Raw genomic sequence first — 10,072 nt, 5'->3', positions numbered from 1 at the left:
GAGGCGCTCCCGGCGCGCCGCTTACCGCCCGGCACCCTGAGGCCCTTCCCGGGCCTGCCCCGGGCCGGTTGCGCGCGTTTGGGCCCAGGCTTGTGCGGCGCTCTGGCCACCGGGTCAGGCGGCCCTGGCCCTCGCTGGGAGCCTGGGCGCGCCGCCGGCGTGCGGTGCCTGTCAGGCTCGGCCCCGGGTGTTGCGTTTTGTCACGGGGAACGTGCGGGTGGTAGGTGGGCCCATGGGGGAAGCGGGGTTGAAGGTTTCCCCTAAAAATAACCCCTTCCCTCTGATCGCCATTCCAGGAGTTTGTCCATTGTCTGGCATTTCCACGGAGAAACACGCTGAGCCCCCTCTGCGTGGGCTCCCCCACTGCATTGGAGAGGCTGCCCAAACATGCCGCCGTACGTGTTGCTTGAATGCGTTTCAGCGCTCTCCTGTGTACTGCTTTTAGGTGTGGGGCTTGACGTGGTCATGCAGCTTTCCGCCCATGAAGAAGAAATCAGAGGGACGAACATAGCTAGACATGAAGATGTGGCCCATGTAGCCTTGGTTAGGTTTGAGGTAACTCTTGTACCTTTGCAGGTGTTAGTCTCCCTTCATCTTTTTAAGCTTTGTAATGCACGGGATGTATGCAGTCACACAGCTTGTGGCCCCTCCAGGGATAGAGTGGGAGGAGCACCTAGCTTAAAAGAGAAAGTTGGAGATCCTGTTTGGCTTAACTATAAAAGTGCGTTTGGGTGGTGAGCGTGGCTGTGCTGAAGTGGGAGAAGTGGCAGACTGAGAACATGGTTTGCATCCCATGAGAGAGCTTGAGGCTTAGATTTCCATTTGTGTTCCTTCTTGACAAAATTAACTCACTGCCTCTGGACTGAGGTGTTTGAGGTGGAAAAATAATAGTGTTTCCTTTGAGCAGGTCTGGGTGAGTTTGCAGTGTTATGCACCTGACTTAGAGTTTATGTGGGTGCTTCTTCACCCCCCTAATTTTTGGCACTCTAAGAGGAGAGTGATTGTGCAGCTGGAGGCCCAAGATGTAGTAGTGTGTACTCTTCCTTCAGACTTCACATCCTTGTAAACGTTCAGAAAAACAGTAGGAGTGTTGCCTTATTGTACTGCTTTAACTCGATAGCTCTGCACAGGGGAGATTACTGTGCAGAATCATGTGTAATGGTAGAGAAGGTTTATAAACTTGAAACTTAAGACTGGATGAAGATTGCTCAGCTCAACTTGTTCATTCCTATTTTTTGCAGAGGAGTCTGGTCTACAGTTAGCTGCTGGCCAGTTGGGTCAAGGGTTATACTGTGAGGAAAAGGCTGAATGACGTTCCTTCATGTGCCAGCCACACATTTCCTGTAACCTTAGTTCAGCAAAGCTATCGGTGTATATTTGTCACATTTAGCAGTAGAAAAGTTATTTAGTGTCATCTCATGACTTCTTTGTGAGCATGGTGAACTACAGATCACCTGAGTGATCTTTAATCTTCAGTGAAACTTTAAGAAAAAGGAAGGAAGCTTTTTCCTGTAGTTTTCACTAGAGACTATATGGAAATAACAGGACTATCTCAATCTGCTGGCCTTTTTTTGTAATGTCTAAGTTCAGTCTTTAATTTCTGCTTTCTGTAATGAAATTGTAACTGATGACATTGCAGTTTTAGTAATGTAGGTGGGGCCATCCTGGGGTTTTTCTGTAGCTGCCTAGGTTGTTTCATGACCAATTCAACAACTGTCTGCAATGCTTCTGGGCCATTGCAGGTTTATGTTGGAAGTTAGTTTTATATTTATAGTAATTTTTTCCCCTCATTCCTTTTTTCCTATCTCTGCATCCTTATCCCTTTCCAACAGGTTTGGTAGACTCTTAGAAGTGCTGGCCACTGGGGCAGTGATGGTGAGGGAATTACTCAGCAGTTACTACTTGTTTTGTTTTTTCTAAAGTAATTCTTAGTCAAGTAGTTCTGTTTTTAAGAATCCCATCTGTGTTTAATAACTGCATGTTAATTGTAAATACAACCAATATTTTGTCAAAGAAATACTAAGTCTAAGTCTAAAAAGAAACAATTTAGTACTCATTTTGGAATAGCTTTAATGTAGTTTCTCGCACCATCATTGAATTCAAGTGGTGCATTTTTTTCTAGAAAAGAAAGCTTATTGAATGATTTTGCTGTATTAGTTTATGCATTAGCCAATACAACAGCAAAGTACTACTTCATTTACATGAAACCCCTCCCTGCACATACTACTTGGACCTCCTTGACTTTTTTTAAATAGGATATTCTCTGAAGTTCTATATGTAAAAATAACAGCAGTTGCATTTAGAAGCAGAAAATGCATAGCATGAGAAGAGCATCACACTTACAGGAAATGAGGTAGAAAAAGGAAGAATTCCTTTTGAATAAAAAGTTACTAACTTTTAAGAACACATTCCTTAAAGTAAAGTAGTTTTAACTGATAGAATTTGTAAGCAATTGGTTCTATGCAGTAACTTTGCTGTCCTAAGCGTAGTTTTCTAGGCTGTATTCAAAACTGCTACTGTGCACTCTATACTGAAGAGTAAGTGCAGAGAGCATACCTGAATGGATTGATAGTGTACCTGGAGTTTAGTTTCATGCTGTGACACATTTGAAATCACTTAGCTCATATTTTGTCATGATACCCCTATTTGTCAGGTTCTCTTTCCACAAACTGTAGTTACCACAGCTCCATTTGCTAGTAGTATCTTGCCCTTGTGGGAGCAGGATCTAGCTGGACGCCTGTAGTGTTGGATCATGATACAAAATTGTGTTTCAGGTGAAACTCCTGGGTTTTTTTTGTTTTTGTTTGGTGTTTTTTATCTTCTGAGCTACTTGGTTGCATTGCTCAAAACTCCTCTGTTTCAGGAATCAAACTGTAGATTTTTTTGTGTATCTTCTGTTTTTCCATCTCCTACTCAAATAGCAGCTGTTGTCACTGTAGACAGCTATAAACTCGGGTGCTTTTATTCCAAACCAAGAAGAAATCAATTGAACATTCTGCATCCTTAAATTACAAAGTCTTGTGATTGAAATGTAGACTTTAGTTCAAGTATGTAAATTACACACTTGCATGCTTTTCTAGTTATTAGACTACTTAAAACAACAAAAAAGTAATAGACCTTAATGTTTTGCTTTATAGGGAAGATTAATATGTTGTGGATGTACCTGCTTGCAGTCATAATTGGTACATTGAATGAAAATTCAGGTGTTGGCTACAAAAATAATTTCCAGGTTTTCATGATTTATTTTTCATTTCTAGAAAGCTTATGACAGTAATTCTGTACCATACAAACTTCCATTAGGGCATGGGAACTTGCCTGGGCTTTGGTCCCTCAGCGGAGGAGGGACTGTTTTGGGTTAGTGCTTTTCTGAGTTCGTGGTTGGACTGTCTCAGGTTTACTTCTTAATTCTTTCTTTACTGTTGGTGTTTCTTGCAGGAAGTTGGCTGTTCTCTAATATGTGAGGGAGTCCAGGGGAGAGTCTCTTGTTTGTTTGTCCCGATTATAGAACTGTCTCAAACTGACCTGTAATGTAAATCACTCTGTCTGACAGAGGTTCTTGGCAAATCCCTGCAGTGGCTGAAATAGTTCAGATTCAGAAAATATATGTAAGATAAATGTTTGAATTCTTCAGAAAGATCAGATACTGTTGAAATGTATGAAGTAAAGGTGAAAGACCCTTGGATTTTTTTTATTTAAGAAGATATTAATGAATAATGTAGCAGGTAGTTGGGTGACAGGGACTTTTTTTACTCCTTTTCAGAAAATAGCCACTTGAGCCATAACTGAGCTGCCAAGCTCTTGGACTCCCCTCTACCCTAAAATGCATTCCTGCCATAACCCTGGATGTCTTTCAGAATGAGTTCTTCCTGTTGTAAGGCATAGAAGAAGGTTAGTACTTTCCTTTCCAAACCTAAGGTTATTTTTTGTGTTCAGATACTCTTCTATGCAGAATAAGACAGTGTTTGTTTAAAGCACTGAATAGCTTGGGTTTTGTTCCATGAGGTTACCAAATTGCATGAAACCTGCTGTCAGTACTTGAGAAACTGTGAAACTGTTTTGTTTCTCATATTTCCTTCTAGATGACTGATGTTTTCAGCTGTTTTTACTTAATACAAATGTTGTTGTAAATATTTATTTACCCTGGTTCTTAATAGAAGCTATGTGGTACATGTTGATTGTTTTGGACAGTGGGACCCAGTGATGCTTGTTCCCCTTGTGGTGTTTTTCCTGTTTTCACTTGCAGACTTTTGTATGTCAGCACATCAGGGGAATTTTATTTTTATGCTGTTAGTTAGAAATAGCAATTAGTATTAGTATTAATAGCGATTAGTATTTTTAGTTCAAGGATGTTAGCTTAATTTACGCTCTCTAAGTTTTGGCAACAAACCCATGATTGGTGAATAAGGGGGCTAGGGGTTTCTGGTGGCCAGTACTCGTAGTCGTCATATTAATGCTAAAGATGGAAAGGTGTAGAATGTACAAGTTTAGCAGTGTAATAACAGGAGAACCCTGAAAATTCAGGATTAATGAGACACATTCTTGCTGTTTCTGAAAGTTGTACTTGCTACAGCCTTTAAATGCCCTCAAAAGAGAGATGTGTTAAACTTCATATCTGAACTTGCAACTTCATCTGTTGATATGGAAGACACTCGTGTTAGAAGACAGCTTTATGAAATTTTTGATACATTTGGCACCTAAATTTCCAGTAAGTGGTGAAGAGATTAGAAGGAGTTCTGTTTGGGTTGCATTTTATTTCTTTTGACAGAATTTTGAGCTCAATTTTCTTGCTATTTCTCTTGGCAGCCAGTATTTGGATGGAACTTTCATTTTCATACAAGAAAGAGAAACAGCTGGTAAAATACATGAATGAATGAATGTAGACCCAAGATAACAGGGTCAAGATAACTATCTTTGAGTCTTTGAGGCTGTGGTTACAAGTACTGTGAAAGGTAATTCTGAGGCTAGCGCTGTGCGGCCTCATCTTTTATTTTTATAAATTACATAATTATCTGAAGGAATAAAAAAAATTCTTACACTGACAGTTTAAATTCTAGGTCAGCTGATGCCAGTTTTGGGAATATTAATGTGCTTTGGAGCATTTATAGGCAGTCCAGTGGCTGAAGTTGAGACTCTAACCCATGCTGGAGCTGTCTTTGCTTTTACTCGCAGGGATGTAAGGTAACAGTAGAAGATAGTCAACTACTTTGGACAAAGGCAGTGATTCCTTAGCAGATACCCTCAACTTGCAATAAGATAAGAAGGTTTTCTTTTGCAACCATCTCTGGAAATAGACCCTGGGATTTGAATGCCAAACAGGATAAGGTTTTTGAAGCACGTGCATATTTCTTTCCTTGCAGTGTCTCACAAATAGTATGCGTTTATCTGGGGAAAATAGTTGTCAATAGTGTGTCTGTGTTGCTAGCAGAGTTTAAAGGCCAAATAGTTCCAGGTTTGTTTCTATTAATCTGGTAAGGTGATGGATTTCTAAATGCACATTAAGGATCAAATTAAATGTTGGGTTTTTTTATGGGTGCTCTCTTGAATAAGCTGCAGTTTCGGAGAGCATTGCCATCTTCCTACATTCTTCTGTACAAGAGATGTCAAGTAGACAACTGTTCTTAGTTTTGCTGTTGTTGTTTTAAGTTTGTCACAATCCTGCAAGTTAGACGATAACTACTTGTCCCTGTATCTGTTTCACCGAGTGCAATGTCTCTTGTGCCTTCTTGTACAGTTTAAGCTACAGATTTAATTCTCTGACTTGACTGTGTTAATAGTAGTGGGATTTTAATCTTCCTTTTTTAACTGTGTATTTATTTTTGTGGATTTACCTACTGATCTTTGCTCTTCTGCCCTTCAGATTACTTGGGACCTACAGGTGGATTCTCATGCCCTTGTATGATCAGGTGTTTCTGATGAAAGTCAGCTTTGCAAGTTTTTCTTATACTTACTTGGCAAAGCTGAAAAATGCTTGTAGTAAACATTGATTAGAGGCAAATGTCAGATTTAGGATAGGTAAGATGAGCAAGTGGTCTTCTGAACAGCATTCATTAGAAACTGCTGTAAATGTTCACACAGAGGAGTGTCTCAGGTTTTGCCCTTCTTCCAGTTTATACTGTCAGCAGGAGTGTATTTGCTTACCTACTTGTTCTCACACATCACATTTGTTGGAGCCTAGTATATGACTGGAGATGCTGAAGCCCAGTGTGGTGTTAGGTAGTAGAAATTTCTTAAGTAGTTTACAAAATCCCACCTCTGTTACTGAGGAGAAGAAATCTAGTGATTTTCTAACTCTTAAAAAATATTTTTCGAAACTGTGCTACTGCCTAATTTGTCTTAAACCACAAACTAAAAAAAACTCCCCTTAATTTGAGCTGATGAGGAGGGTAGCAGGAAGGGTGGCAGCAGTCTGGAACACTTTTGCTAAGCTGGAGCTGGTGACTGGCTGTTAATGGCCTGCCAGGACTTGGAGCACAAAGAAGTAGCTGTTTCACAGTATTTCTTGTGTGTTAAATAAACAAGGCCGGAAAAATTTCTAAGTAAAATACACTGTCATTGATGCTGGTGACAGAAGAGCTGGCATGCTGCAGAAGTTGCTTATTTGTACAGGGTGCATAGTTATTGAATTCATTTAGTGGTTTAGTTCAAACTCAGTGGATCTTGTGACTACTGAGCAAAGTCTGTTTCCTCAACATTTGGGGACTTTTTCTTCCACTCTTTAATTCCAGATGCTTTCTTTATTATGTGGAGCTTTTTGAGGGCTGGAAGAGTGAGGTATTACGTTTTGACAGAAGTAGAAATTGGGTATTTTGCAAAAAGACTTGTTTGTAAGCAATACAGAACCACATAGCACTATAAAACTCTTCTGCTTTCCTCATTTATAAGTAGCAATTTGAGATCTTGAAGATAGGGGACAGAGGAGAATTAAACAGAAGTTTAATCCAAACTATCAATAGTTAGTGGCAAACATTCAAAATATTCTCAGGTTCAGTTGAGACATCTTAAACTGTTTAAAGAAGAAAAAAACCCAACAAAAAACCCCAAAGAAGCACCCAACAACACAACAGTAAGAAACTGCCAAGAGCTGATTATTTGAAATTACTTGAATGACAGAATGTGGTGCAGGTAAAGGATGCACAGTTCTTAAAGGGAGGCATGTGATCTGCTACTTCCTTATGATGCATGTAAAAATAGTGCTGGCTGCTGTTACATCAGCTGGTTATCACTGAGCAATGCTTGATGTAGGCAGACTTAAAAAGAACAAGCATTGAGTAGCTGTGTGTCTGCCCTCTTCCCTAGTAGTCTAGTAATCCATTGCTGAATGAAGTATTTCTAACCCATCCACAGTGAATGTCTGATAGCAGTGCTGTTGCAGTCAGGCATCCCTTGTGGTGATTTGGGTGTGGTGCAGGGAGCATGCAGGATACAAGCTCCAGGTCAGCATTAATCTTCAACTTTGGAAAATTTTTCCAATGTGACATAGCTGTGGAGCCAGTAGCGTTAAAGGTTTCAAATTCCAAGCCCTGTTGAAGAATGCAGCCCAGGTTTTTTCCTCCTCCTTTCTTCCCCCTTCCATAGTATTTATCTCATTAATATAAACCATACCACATGCTTTCTTTTGCTATTACTGTTGCTTGAAAACAAGTCCTCATGTGACCTGTCCAAAATCAAATGCAGAAAGATCTTAAAGGGAGTAGGCTTGAGGGGATCAGAAACAGAGGGCTTGCAAGAAAGGAAATAAACTCTAAAGCTGAATTGCTATATTGCCTGCACAGTCACATTACCATACAGCAGTATCTGCTATTGAACTGCAGGAAGCACAATAACTTGCTGTTTATCTTGAAGATGCTCAAGCTCTAAAGCTCCATGTCAAGTTGGTTTTCAGGGTTTGCCCACCTGTGGTTCTCATGCATTCATGTCATGAATGTTAACATGTTACAGGCTCCTACTGCTTCCAGTGCTGGCTAAAATAAATATTAGCGCATCTAGTCTGTCTCTTCATGCAACTCTTATTTTAAAAAGTCTACTTATAGCTTACCATTAGAAGAGTAAACATGCTACTCTAAAAGCGGTATCAGTCTGTTACTGCATGTGTGCAGTGTACACTGGAAGACTGTCTTCTGTGAGAACACTTTTTTCCAGACTGACAAAGAAACTTGATTTCTTGCCTCAGTTAAAACTTGGAAGAGAGTAGACTTCAGTCTAATGTTGGTGTTAGGGGTGGGACAAGATGCCATTAGGCTTAGTAATAGGATACCTCTAGGTCACTAGGTTTAAATGGAACATTAAGTGAACATCATCAAACATTATCCTACTTTGCAGGTGTTTGGTATTGTCACTTCAGGCAAACAGGTTAGTTTTTTTATGATGCAGTGCTGTGCTAACAACTACCATTATTTCCGGTGTTCTCTGCAGTAGAAGAATGAACAGACTAAAAACTGCCTTCCCATGAAAGTTTATAGGAGATCTTGAGTCTTAGCTATTATTCCTAATTTGTACTGAACTCTCCTTTGCATTTTGGAAGACATTATTTAAAAAATACTACTAAACAAGTCTTACAGGTTTTTAAAGGTTTCAGGGGTGTTTGAGCCTCTCATGTTACAACAAAACAGCTGGTGACTATCTTGTCAGAATCAAACACTAGTTATTGCATCAGAGAAGTGAATGCTGGGCCCTTTGAATTTAGTACCAATTGTATTTGTGTGTTAGTGGGTTTCAGACTGATTTGTTAGTAGCATTAATTAACACCCTAATTTAAATCAAGGTTTGGTTTTTTTAGTGTTTGTTTTCCCTTTTTTTTTTTAAAGGGGCGTATAGTGTCTTGGTCATAGTTTTAAGAAGGGTATTTGGCAAAGTTAAGAATACTGATCTCAGAAAAAGTTCAAGGGAAGCACTTTTTGTAATGGTAATGTCAAGGAATTTGGGGTTGTCTTTGGAATCAGAATTTGTGGATTTGATATTTTTCCCTCAGAGGCTGTATATGATCATAGTTAAACAGATAAGAGTGTAGATATTAATAAGTGGATTATGAACAAGCACCAGAAGAATCCTCTGAGCAGAGATGCTAAAAGGCGGTATGTTCTTGGCTCTGTTCTGCTCTAGCAGAATGGGAGTAACTCCAGTGTCAGCACAAGTTATGCACAACTTGCCTTGGCTTGTTCACAGAAACGAGTGGCAGACTGAAGCAAAATCTGCTAGTCTTCACCTGGTTAGCCACTTAAAGCTCTTTTGTCTTCCCAGGTTCTACTCTACAGTATTCTGTACTCAGAATCTAGTCTGTCTTGCTGTAATGGGCAGAACTCAGGAAACACTCGGAATTGTTGCTTTCGTGGTACAATACCCAAAATACAAATGGAGTTCTGAAGATGTCTTCATAAGTATTTTAATTTTATTAAATTGCCACATCGCAGGTTTTACATGTAGTCCTGTGTGCATAGTGCATAAATCTTTTCTACCTTTAAGGAATTTTGGCACTTTGTTTGTGGTCAGGAGTGCACTAAACATTCAAAAAGTTAAAATTTACCATAAGAAGTTAAACATTTCAGATACTGAGCTAATTTCCAGAACTGATTTGAACAGCATGTACTGAAGACTGTACACCTTTGCTACTTTGGGAAACTATATTTTTGACTGTTTAAATTTTCTCTCCCAAGTTGTGGAGTTAAACTGATTTAACAGTTTGCTTGCCTTAAAGGGCAAATAACTGCAGCATTGTCACACATGTTCCAGTTGTTTCTTCACCTTTTGCAATTTGACTGTGTTGAGTATAATGTTAATTATATGTGAATGTATCCTTCAGTTTCTTTGCAGTTAAGAATGTGATGATCCTATTTCTTTTTGCAGATGTGGAGGTACTGTTGGTGCAATTCTGACATGTCCACTGGAAGTTGTGAAAACACGATTGCAGTCCTCCTCTGTCACTCTCTACATCTCTGAAGTCCATCTCAATGCTGTGAATGGTGCTAGCATCAATAGAGTAACTAGAATTTCTCCTGGACCTCTCCATTGTTTGAAGTGAGTGTACATGTTACCAGGTTTTTCATTCATTTGGGGAAGGGAGGAAGAGAGGTGTGTT

General features: G+C 39.6%; 1 protein-coding gene across 1 annotated transcript in view; it reads left to right on the top strand.

Annotated features, from left to right (window-relative positions):
- Positions 1-10,072, top strand: part of SLC25A36 (solute carrier family 25 (pyrimidine nucleotide carrier), member 36) — a 33,528-nt gene that overhangs the window by 231 nt on the left and 23,225 nt on the right. The window contains exon 2 of the mRNA XM_010568267.1: positions 9,841-10,011. Within this exon, the coding sequence (XP_010566569.1) occupies positions 9,841-10,011 (171 nt within the window). The remainder of the gene's footprint in view (positions 1-9,840; positions 10,012-10,072) is intronic.

Source organism: Haliaeetus leucocephalus, unplaced genomic scaffold (genome assembly GCF_000737465.1).
Source record: "Haliaeetus leucocephalus isolate CR32 unplaced genomic scaffold, Haliaeetus_leucocephalus-4.0 Scaffold240, whole genome shotgun sequence".
NCBI lineage: Eukaryota > Metazoa > Chordata > Aves > Accipitriformes > Accipitridae > Haliaeetus > Haliaeetus leucocephalus.
Note: the sequence above shows the minus strand (reverse complement) of the source record. Positions and strands in the feature narration are given on the sequence as shown.